We start from the raw sequence: 12,065 nt of genomic DNA, 5'->3' as shown, positions 1-12,065 counted from the left end.
ATAATAAATATTAATAATGATTATTAATATAATAATTATTAAATATTTTACAAATCAATCTCAAATTTTATACCGGCATCTGTTATCGCCTCAAAATCATTTCAAAATTTAAAACAATTATGATATTCCCGCCAATAATTTATTCGTTCTCCCAATGAATAAATAAATAAATTCCGAAATAGCAAAACGTCAGATCGACTCGCGTCTCAACAAAAGTTGTCCATAAACTTATGAAAGCTTTCTTATCTCAGGAAGAGTCCCTGAAACCTCTTTCCACCGTTATTCTCTCCCCACAACTATAACAAATCCACGGTCTTGTTAAATAATGAATCAACCATCGCCCACAACCACCCAGAATGGTACCACCCTTTATCATCAATTTATTTATTCACGTACTCTACCCGTAATCAATGTACATGCACTCTGCACTTATTTGCAATGAGATTGTATTAACATTCTGAATATCAGTGAGACTCTTCAATGAATAACAATAACAAGAAATGAATAACAAGAAATCTTAACATTAAAAAATACAAACAACCTAGAAAAAAAAATACTCACATTATTTTATTCCTCTGTGTCCCTCCACTGAATCTCCCAATCCAATAATTATTTAATTATAAATTAATTTGATGAGTGAGTAGTCGATGATCTGGGGAACTGATCAAGAGACTGGGATTATGATTTATGATTTAGAGATGGGAGATTATTTTTTTTAATCACACGTCTGCACGTCTGCACATCTGCACATCTGCACGTCTGCACGTCTGCACTGTCTGCACTATTTCCACTGATTCCACTGATTCCACTGATTCCACTGATTTAAATATCAGAAATGATTAAATTGTCAGATAATTGAAAGATAAACGAAAGGTATTGATAAATAATTCGTGCTTAGGATTAAACAAAAAGGTTTTTTGATAATTACTTGAGCAGTACTGAGAGGCCACTGACAGACGGTTTACTTCTGAATGTGGCATGCTCACTAGAGTTGGATTGGAGACGAGAAGGGATATAATGGGAAAGAGGGGAAACTAGAGAAGAGGACGGGAGGAGGGCTCTATCGACCCACCAGAGGCCAATCCGCCTCCAGTAAAACCTACTGTTAAATTCACCTAGAAAAATTTTCACGTCTCATATTTTTCTCTGTTGAGCTTTTATCAAAATTGTTGTTCTTGTAACGCAGCGTGATTTCGTGACATTAATTTTATGACAGTTGACAGCTGAAGGACAACACCCTAGCGCCAGGGGTTCAACCACTTGAGTCCATAAACAATCGATTTTTCAAAATTTTTTTTTCTACAATTATTTAATAATATCGCAATGGAATATTTAAAAAAATTATAATTATTCCAATATTATATTGTAATTGAAATCGATATATTTTGGGATTGACTGAACTTTAAATTCAAATTAAAATCAATAGAATTGAATCAAGTGGATTTTATCAATTTATTATTATCAATTACTATCGGATATATTAATTAATAATTGATAGGTATTAATTAATGATTCATGTATAGGTATTATTAATTTGTTGTAATCAATTCGGTTTCTAATTAGTTTATCAGGAATTTTAAAAACATAATGGGAGTCAATCTTTCGAAATTATTTGAAAATTATTGGGATATTATTGGGATTATTATTTATTATTATTATTATTATAAATCCATTGGGATTGGTTCGACTATTTTTAATTTATAGAACAATCTCGATGTGGGGTATGGAGTAGAAAATTGTGGGGATAAATTGAGGAGGGAACAATTAATGAGGGGAGTGATTACAAATTGTGGAAATTAAATGGTTGATTCACATTCTGTAATTAATTAATTAAATAGCGAGGGGATCAAAGGAACCACTTGCTTCGATTAGTCGATTCGGATCGCTACCACTTCCATCATGAATATTGAATAATTATTTCATGGGTAAATAAATAAATAAAGTTAAACTTTCACTCTGTTTTCTCCAGACGATTTTTTCTAATTGCGAAAATTCTCTAATGGTTTCTCCAGATTATTAATAATTCTGTTTTATATAAATAAATTCAGGAGATTACTGGTAAATTAATCGACTTTTAATGTTTTAATATTTTTAATTAGCTCCATGTGGAATTATTTATTAATTCTGTATTAAAGTAATGAACTAGGACAACTGGATTTTTTTTAAACATCCGTTTTTAGGCGATATCTCGGAATGGAAGGAAGATAGCGAGATTTTTGAGAAGAGATTTTCCGTGGAGATTTTCAAGATCTACGGAAAAGGTATTCATGTAAATATCATTATCTTCCTTCGGTTTTGAGATATTGCGGAAAAACGGGGGTCGAAGGAAATTCTCATCAGGAATGCGTTAAGATAATTAGAGTAATTATAATAAAGCGAATCATGCGCGTGACCTGTGTCCAGGGTAACCAGGCAACGCTTTCAACATTATACATTTTCCTCTCATGCGATTCAAGGGGTTGACGATGAAGTAAGAGGTGTGTAAAAAAATCGAAGCCCTCACGCAAACCCATTGGATTTCCCCCTCTGGAATGAATAATAAAATGTTTACCCCAGTGACAACAACAAATAGTAAATTGGTAGTTGCATAATACAGAAGATAGCAATCATCATCATCATCCTCAAGATACAATTTTATTAATCAAATGTACAAAAAACATTTTCATCTTCTCGCATACATAGTATGCAGTGCATTTCACATTCTGTCTTACAATTAATTCAATTTGTGCGCTAATTATCACGCATACGTCATCACACTTCCATGGAACTTCAAATTTCACCGAGGAAATGAGAAAAAATTCATTGAAAAATGGGAGAAGCGCCTGCGCGATATTTTACTCAGCGAAATAAATCACTTGTTCATTTTTTTATTTCAGTAAAGTGTAATTTTAAGAGAAAATGTCGAGACTTTTCAAATAATTATTTAAAACTTTTAAGATTAATCTGTCTTACAGAATAATCCCGAATATCGCGTTATTAAAAACAATTGTAAAAAAAAAATTAAATCTATACAAATTACAGCAGAAATATCTCGCAATTAATAAATTCATCTAAAAACAATTGATTTTCAATATTTTTTACAACGAAATTCCTATAAATAAATAATTAATCCCCTTGAAACATTTTTTTATTTAAAATATGCAAACCGAAATTTATTGTTATTGTTTATTAATATTTTTAAAACTTTTGGATTGATCGGTCCGAGTTTTTTTATAAAAAAAGATTGGAAGGGAAAAATTGACATTTTCTCATTATTACTCAGTACTGAGACGAATTCGTAAAAAAAAATTAATTTTCAAGAGAAGATTTATAATTTTCGAGCAATGTAGAGTTCAATTGGAATTGTCTGTTGGATATTCACGAGGGAAAACCAGGTGTTGCCATTTTGACTAGAAAAAACACACGTGACGTTGACAGGTGGTGATTGTTAATTAACGAAATGAATTCAGTGCTCTGGACTCCGCGTTAATTAACAATTCAATAGAACGCGGGATACTGCGTTAATCGAACCGAAAGATCCTTGATGAATCAGAAAAATTCACCAGGTCCTCATGAATCCCAACAATCCACCAAGAACAACAATAAAAAATGTTAAATCTATCGCAAAATTATAAACTACAATAAATTAATTTCTTCCAAGACCAGTTTTCAGTAAATATCTCGGAATTGAAGGAAGATATCGAGATTTTCATATCTACCTTTTTTCTAGCTCTCATCTTTTTCCATAAAAAATGTTCAGACAAAAAAATCGATATACTCGTTCATTTCCGAGATATCCGCAAAAAATGAACATAAAAAAAACTGGATTTTTCCTAGTTTATAATTTTGCGGTTAAATTTATCTTTGAAGTTAATTTCTTCTTCGTAATTAAAATAATTAAAAGGTTTTCATGCCCCTATTTTTGATAGCCTCTTTAATGATCTATAAATTTATCACTGAAGGGGAAACTGTACCGAAATGTCGAAGCAACTCCCGAGTAATATAATTATTTTTTTTAGTACATTTTACGTTATCACAGCCAGTTCAAATCGCATCCTTGGGACTCGATACTAATATATATTATTTACGCGCTAGTAAACACTCTAACGAGGGGGCGGGGGTCGTATATTGACAGATTCTCGGTGAGAGAATTGTCGAGGGGTTGTTATAATCCAGAAGCTCGGGGTTCTACTAGAATAAAGTAGAGACTTGATTTAAAGAAAGAGATCATTCAATTAATTATTACATAAGTAATAAAATTGAAGAATTCAAGATTTGTTCAGTAATTACTCTGCAAATATCTCTGGAAATCTCGGATTGATAAAAATTATCGAGAAATTGTACATTGCAAATTTATTTATATTACAATTTACAATTTCAATTAGTTTCAGAAGCAGCAAAAATTTTTTAAATAATTGATTTCAATTTTTTATGATGCATACATCGATTTTAATTATTGTTAAGTAATTTTTCAAGGCAATTACAAATTTATAATCGTCATTCGGTGGATTTGATGTTGCGAAATATTTCGGATCAATAATTCTTTTATTTTCTTTCACACATGAAGAGAAATAAAAAAAATTATGGGTTCAGACAGAAAAAAATGTGAGAATTTTTTTCATATTAAAATTTTATGCACTACAAATAATTTTATCAGTTTTCTCCGTAAATTTTCAGTTCCTGAGATATTTAAGAATAATTCACGTGCAATTGAACTTTATATTCATTACTTTACTCCATCGATAATTTCAGTAACAATTGGATTAAAGATAAATATAAAAACATTTTATTCTTCAATCCAAATTTACGAAATAATCTCCAAGGAAATTTATCCAATGATCTCTTTCAAATCAAATCTCTTTCCCTCTTTCACGAAAAATCTCTTTATTATATTTATTCATCGGAATAAGGGGAAGTGCACGCCATTGGAGAGGAAATATTTTTACATTTTATTGACACAATTTTTTTCAATACGACATCCCTGTGTTTTAATAAATCATTCTATGAGATAAAAGAAAAGAAAAACGATAAGAAAATGCAAATGCGAGTGGTGACGAAGAGACGAACAGAATAAAATAAATTGAAAATAATTTCTCATTTGCATGTCAACAATATTAATGGTGTTGTTCATTTCTGAAGGAGGAAAAATGAAATTTCCAGCTCAGTTCCTTTTCTCCATTTATTTCTCACTCTCCCAATCCCCCTCCCTCCCCTTTCTTCGTTCTCAATGAGAGATTTCCGAGGCGAACGAAAAATAATCGTGTCATACCCAGGTCATGTCAATTTTTTAAATAACTTTTCCTTTTATAATCATTTATTGCAGATTTCTCACGTATTAAACGTCAGCCTCGGTCACTGGGAAATTTATTTCAATGAACTAATTATTCATAATAAAATTTCTCAATATCTTCTTGACGTGAACACCTCTCATTATTTATATAATCACATGTATACTCGAAATTGGTCGCTTCACTGTTTTTAATCGTGTGAAACAATTTTTTCTCATTTCGTTTTACAATTCTTTGAGTATTCATGAATTAAAAACGTTAAATGCTTCTTATCAATTTTCTTGAGATAACTCTGGAGTTGATTGTTACAATTGTCTGAATCTGTAATTAAATCTCCACTGATCAGTTATTTATTCTAGATCAACGGAATGGAAAAATTCATAACTTATTTCTGAATGAGATCTTAAACAGATGAATAAAAATCCTAGAACTATATTCTATTAATCTGCAAATATTTTTCATAATTGATTATGACGTCAAGTAGATCTCTTTAGCTCTATCACTTTATTAATTATGATTTTTTTAATTATACAGGAGCTAGAGGAAAATATCAGCGATTTTCAATGAAAGGCATGAATCATCACTCAAGTGGGTATTAAATTACATATTCTTCTTCAATGTTCAGTACTTGTAATAATCCAGGAATACTCGCAGAAAAGAAAAAGAAATGTCAAGCTCCAAAAAAAAAACAGCCCGCACTGACAGAATTTTGTACGCATGTATCTGAAGAATTCTCGAAATATCTTACAATTAATTTCAATCATTAAATGACAAAATTCTTATAACTCGAATTCTTCATCTACTTATAATTATTTACAAGACCTAAACTACGATGAAGAGCACTGCTCCCTCACACTCCAGCCACCAACCAGTTCTCACCATTCTAGTGAAGTGGTGATAGTCAATAATTTCGATATTAAACTGGTGGAATCTGAATTTAATTCGTAAAATGACTGAGCAGAACCCACGAAAATATGTGTAGCTTATAAAATTAATTTGATATTTTATTCAAAACCCTTTGACTCCTGAAATCATTTTATATTCAATATAAAATTCCGTAATTAATCGGCAAATAATGAATTCATTACAGCATTATTCTTAATTATTCATTCATCCGCAAGACAGATGACTATTTACAAATATCGAGAGTTCCGAAGAATAAATCAACAATAACTCTCGAAATCATTCCCCAGACAGATGACCTTAAAATCCGTATCGAAGTGATAAAACAGTGAAAGTGCTTTTTTTCGAGTGCAGTTTTCCTCAAATACCGTGGAATTACGAAAAGCTAGTGCTATTTTCACAGATACCTTTTTTCTAGCTCTCCTTTTTCTCCACAAAAGATCTCTATTCAAAAATTATCCCATCTCCCTTGAACACCGAGATATTCGTTAAAAACTGGCCTTGAAAAGCATCACTCATCCTAATTCCCACTTCACTGCAGATATAACAAAGCATTCAAAAAGATGTAGATGATTTCATTGACTGTATTATACTCCACCACCCCCCACCTGAATGAATTCCTATCCACCACTTCACCGGAGCTTAAAATTTACCAATTACCAGCCCTCCCCCTCCCCCTGAATCCACCATTCCCATTATTATTCCCCCTGAAAGGACTCCCTCGTTTGCCACCTCTTGGTGAAAAATTATTAGGAGGTCCCCTGGGTCCTCTGTCCATCCAGGGTGCTCTTGGCGATCCTCTGAATCCCCCTCGGCCCCTCTGCATAGGTCCAGGGCCCCTCCAGGGAGCAAAAGGGCTCACAGCAGCTGGAGATACAGGTGCAGGCAGTCTCGGCCTAAAATTAGGATTGCCATGCTGAACCTCGTAGTCATAAACAAGAATGGGATGCAGCTCTGGAGGCCCATTATTAGGCATAAAAACCCTCTTCCTCGTGGGAGACGTCCTGTCCTCATCCATCTGCTCGAGAATTCCATTGGACGCTTGTCTTTTGAGATCATTGACCCCAGCAGTCTTTCCTGAGTTCATCAGTGCCTCCAGGTGTTCTGAGAGGTTCTTAGGAGGCTCATCAGCACGTGTTAATGAGCCCTCCTGCGATCTCTCTTCACTAGCAATTTCTTCGCTGTCTCCGGGTAGCTCTGGGTCTTTCTCACCCTCAGGATCATTGTGAGATACTTTGGAATCCTTGGGTGATGCTGATTCAACTGATTGAACACCTGGTGTTTCATTGTCTTTATTTATTATCTCTTCGGGAACACGAGGATCATCTTGACTTGGCATTATTGGCATTCCATTGTCATCCAGGATTACTACAGTCTCAGGTGGCTGAAGGACTGATAGTCTGCCAGGTGGTGGCTCTTGATGGAGATCTAGGGTGTCCTGTGGCCTGTGACGACGATTTTGTGGTATTTCTGGAAATCTATCACGGCGTCCACGAGGAAATGGACGTCCTCTACCCCTCACGAACATTGGAGAGTCTCTGTGATGTTGTTGGTGATGTGGTAAATGATCGAGGGAAAATCTACGATCATCGTGGAAGTCTGGACGTTGATTCTCCTGAAAATCGTACATGTCCGGTCGATTTGGGTGAAAATCGGGGGAAAAGTCGGGCTGTGGAGGGAGAAAATTGGGTGGGAGGCTGAGGTTACCTCGGAAATTCGGGTGATTAGGGGGAAAATCTGGGTGATTTTGCCGGAAAGGTGGTAGAGGTGGGAGTGGTGGACCTGGATGCATGTTTCGAATGTCCGGTGGGTGATTTCGTGGTATGGGAGAGGGCAGGGGAATCACTCGCATGTCCATGTCCAAATGATGAGGGGGACCTGGTCTCATGTCACGATCTTGAGTACGAACGTCCACCAGAATTCGATTTTTTTGCTTCGAATCCGTTTCCTCGTCCGACATCTCCATATCTACCGATTCTACTATATCCCCAGGTTGAATTTGTCGTCTGAAAAATAATAAAAATCATTATTGTTGCATAAATATTCAATTATTAATTTGCATCTGTTCATTATTAATTCTCCTCTATCGATTTCTTTTTTAATTACCTGTAATCTTGATCAGTACTGCTCCACAAATTATTACTGCCTGGTGTTTGTGATTCGTTGGAATTAGCAGAATTATTTGCTGGACTACCGGTTAAACTGATGAGATTCCGATGATCGACATCAGCTCCTTTCATCAAACGATGAGGAAGATGACCATCAGGAGGCATAGGAAGTGGTATAACCCTGTGATCTACATCAGCAGCACTGCTGAGTATGGGCTCCTGCGTTTGGGGATCGTTGTATTGCACAGGATCTCTGAAGCTCGATTTTTCGTATATCGGAGGTGATTCCGGTGTCTCTGACAGATTAGGCTTGCCTCTCATACCATTTGACCAGGTTGGCTCACTCGGGGACTCCCAACGCTCGCTTTCTCCATTGTCGTTAGACCAGGAATTTTTTCCTGAAAATTAAAACAATAATTTTTTAACAACTCAATAGTCAAAACAATCAGCCAGATTCCACTAAATTCTCATAAATCATGATTATTCATTAAGTCATTAGACTCAAATAATTAACATCATTAATTTATACATAATTCATACAATTCCGCTGTACCAGAAATATTGTTGCAATAATTTCGTTATGACAATTGGAAAAAACTGATGAGCAATTGAAATGATTCTCTACACAATCGAATCATAAGGACATAAAATATTTCCACTGGTAATTAAAGATAAAAAATGAATGAGAGATAAAATGAGAATTAAAAATTCACCTGTCTGCCACTTGATCTCCTCCTTGGCTCCGTCATTAGCTGGTGTCCAGGTGGGAAATTTCGGTGGCAATTTATTGTAGCACCCGTCCTCCTCCAGGAATATGGGTGGAGGAAGTGGTGGAGGTGGCAAAGGATTAGCAGTACCACCGCCTTCCTCAAAGGGTGTCTTCTCCCTGGAATATCCAGCTCCATGCGCCAAGGGTGTGCTGTGGGTAATCCTCTCTCCCTGTGCCCCAATCATCCGGGGAGTAGTAGTCCCAACTTGTCTCTCCAGATGCGCATAATCCGGTCTCTGAGGTGACTCTGTCCTCGGTTCAGGAACATCAAGGCCCAACCCAGGAATTCCTCCAGAACTCGTGGCTCTGTTTGCCTCAGGAACTTTGAGAAAATTCCCCGAGGAGAACTCCTCACCAGGTGCCACCTTAGAGGGTCTCATATTGATGACTTCAATGGGCATAGCCTCATTATAAATCTGACTGCCCCCAGGGGATTTCTCGTTAAACAGACTCCGCATGTCAAAGTCCATATTTCCACCAATAAACGACGAGAAATTGCTCGTAAAGTCATTGGAACTGTTCCCCTGGGAGGAATCAGGAGCTGGCACTGGCATGGGCTCGTAATCCTGACTGTAGGATCCATACATCGATGGTGGCACCACCTCCAGTACTGAACTCATGTTCTGATCGTCTCCAGGGAGTTCAATGTCACTGTCAGGACTGGGTGATGGTGCATTGACGTCTGGTGATGGAATTGGAGAGGTCAACGTTGGCAGGAGTTCATCCAGCTTCTTCTTCAGGTTCTTTACTCTGCTGCCAAAATTTCTGTAAGCATTGGTGACGATCTTGACTTCGCCCCTCTGGGTCTCGTAGAACTGATCAGCTTGTTCCAACAACTCCAGAACTTGTGCTCGTTCTCGAATCTCAGCCTCCAGGGCGCGAACGTAATTCTCGATATTTCTAACAGCTGTTTCCACTTCCTTCTCGGCGTCCTCGACTCTTCTCCGGTCTTTCAAGGAGGCGCAGAGCTCCTCCGCGTTGTCAATATCGATGTTACTGTCTCGAAGATCTTTCAGACGAGCGTCAGTCGCTGTCTCCAGGGTCGAGCAGGATCGCATAGTGGAGATCAGGAGAGCAGCCTGAAATTCCTCGGGGACGTTGATCGGTTGAGGATCGATTTTTTTCTTTGGAGCTGCTGATATGAGGCCTGAGAGGTCTGTGAGGAACTCCTCGTCGTAGACTTGCCTCTGCTCCCATATTTTGAAGATTCGCAGGATTCGGTGTTTCACTTTCTCGTCTCGGACCATCGTCGTAGCTCGTTGTAGAGTCGTCCCCCAGGACTCCACGAACTCGTAGTTTTTTCGTTTTGAGTACTGGATCACATCGTTCGCGAGGTAGAACAGCGTCAGCCTGTGCTCGACTTTTACTGAGGAGGAAAATTCCAGAAAAATATAAACGGATGGATAAAATCAGTTACACTACTTCGAAATTAAATTCTCGCTTTCTTCATAATTAATTATGGCTTAATTGATCCAAAGAACATTATCTAATGAGAAATATTGAGCGAATTCGTCCATCACTTTTTAATTTCCATACGCATTTTCTCCAGAGTTTAAACAATCTGTATAAAAAAACTTCAACAATTAAAAAAGCGAATACAAAAAATCTGACAGAAGAAATTTGAGGGATTTAGCAAAAAGGGAGAGCCCAGAGAGATTTATTAAACATTAAAAATAAACTTTACGTTAATAAAGATATTAATATTTTCTGGGTATTTTAAAATTATTAAGAGATTGTCCTCACCCTTCTTCAGCACTTGCAACCAAGTGGCAACAATTTTCTTGTGATGCTCTCGTCTCTCGAGACACCACGAAGATAAACTCTGTATGGACTCCTGAGAGTCTTTGAGAGTATGAAGCTTCTTCTCGAAGAGCTCCGAATCAAAATCGACATTAGCCATATCTCCAACAGGAATAACCTCTAAAAACCTCGATGAAGACTTCCTGCCGATTGTTCAACAAAAATCAACAACAATTGTTGTCTCATCATCAACATTTGATGGTCCTGATGAACTATAACCTAGCGACGTGGAAGATGCCGATGAATGCAGTCTATTTACCGGGATCGATTCACCAATATCTTGATTTCATTAAAAAAATAATCAAACACTAATTTATGAAATTTTCAATAACGATCAATTACCTCGTAATCACTAAAATTTGTCTGATTATTTTCACTTTGTGGTTCAATGTTCTTTTATTCGTGTGTGTCTATGTGAGTCCGTCACGCCGAGGGAAATATTTTCTCGATAGAATGTTTATTTTCTTCAATTAACAATCACTCTTCAGCCACTGTTAACATATTATTCAGATTAATAGCGATCATTAGCGGATTAATTATTTGGCTGTTTACAATTGCCGGTGGATTTACTTATCAATCCAATATTCACTAATAATCTACGGTATCTTGCCAATATACCGAGGTCAGCCATTTTTATTTAAGACCAAAACACAACCGCGCAATGGCGTTCCGCGGAAATCAAGTGCCCTAATAAATAATTAACAATTAATCCAATTAATCATGCCAAATAATTCTTGAAAAGACCCGTAAAACTCCCAGATATAAAATTAAATAATTTATCATAATAATACACCTTTGATCCCAGAATAAATAAACAATTTTTTTTCTAGATTTTCACCAGTCGGTCATGCAAAAATCGAAAATTCTATTTTCAATAGATAAATAAAAAATACAGAAACTCTCCAGCACTCATTTTTCATAATATCATTGCAATAATGCAATCATTGCAATTTTTTTAGTGATAATAATTATGATTACGTACAACAGCTGACGATAATTTTCCATTAGTGTTTTTTTGTAATTGTCAATCGGTAAAATAGAGAATTCAAATTTTCGTGACGCAGATAATTGGGGGCCAATGGGGTTTGAGGTCCACGAGAATTTCTGGTTTCTCATTGGTTTTTATGGATTTAATGTGTGAATTATCGTCCAATAGGAGAGATTTATGCTCATTTTTCAGCGAATTAGAGTGAATTTATTCAGGAAAAATCCCAGCGC

General features: G+C 36.1%; 2 protein-coding genes across 3 annotated transcripts in view; both read right to left on the bottom strand.

Moving 5' to 3' along the window:
* Mctp (multiple C2 domain and transmembrane region protein) overlaps positions 1-972 on the bottom strand; it is an 11,953-nt gene extending 10,981 nt beyond the window's left edge. Inside the window, exons 1-2 of one of the 2 annotated variants that reach the window (XM_011315163.1) lie at positions 929-966; positions 562-817 (exon numbers count right to left, since the gene is read on the bottom strand). The gene's annotated coding sequence lies outside the window, so the exon portion shown is untranslated. Of the gene's footprint in view, positions 1-561 lie in introns of both variants that reach the window. The other variant, XM_011315158.1, reaches the window with a different exon arrangement.
* Positions 973-4,430: 3,458 nt separating this feature from the next.
* Positions 4,431-11,472, bottom strand: LOC105272915 (uncharacterized). The gene is made up of 5 exons (XM_011315152.1): positions 11,190-11,472; positions 10,791-11,126; positions 8,992-10,413; positions 8,277-8,676; positions 4,431-8,176 (listed from the first exon to the last, which is right to left on the bottom strand). Exons 2-5 carry the CDS (start codon positions 10,945-10,947, stop codon positions 6,820-6,822), a joined length of 3,336 nt encoding a protein of 1,111 aa, XP_011313454.1. The 5' UTR covers positions 10,948-11,126; positions 11,190-11,472; the 3' UTR covers positions 4,431-6,819.
* Positions 11,473-12,065: the final 593 nt, after the last annotated feature.

This window comes from Fopius arisanus, unplaced genomic scaffold, assembly GCF_000806365.1.
Source record: "Fopius arisanus strain USDA-PBARC FA_bdor unplaced genomic scaffold, ASM80636v1 scaffold00004, whole genome shotgun sequence".
Classification (NCBI taxonomy): domain Eukaryota; kingdom Metazoa; phylum Arthropoda; class Insecta; order Hymenoptera; family Braconidae; genus Fopius; species Fopius arisanus.
This window is presented reverse-complemented; position numbering and strand designations above follow the sequence as displayed.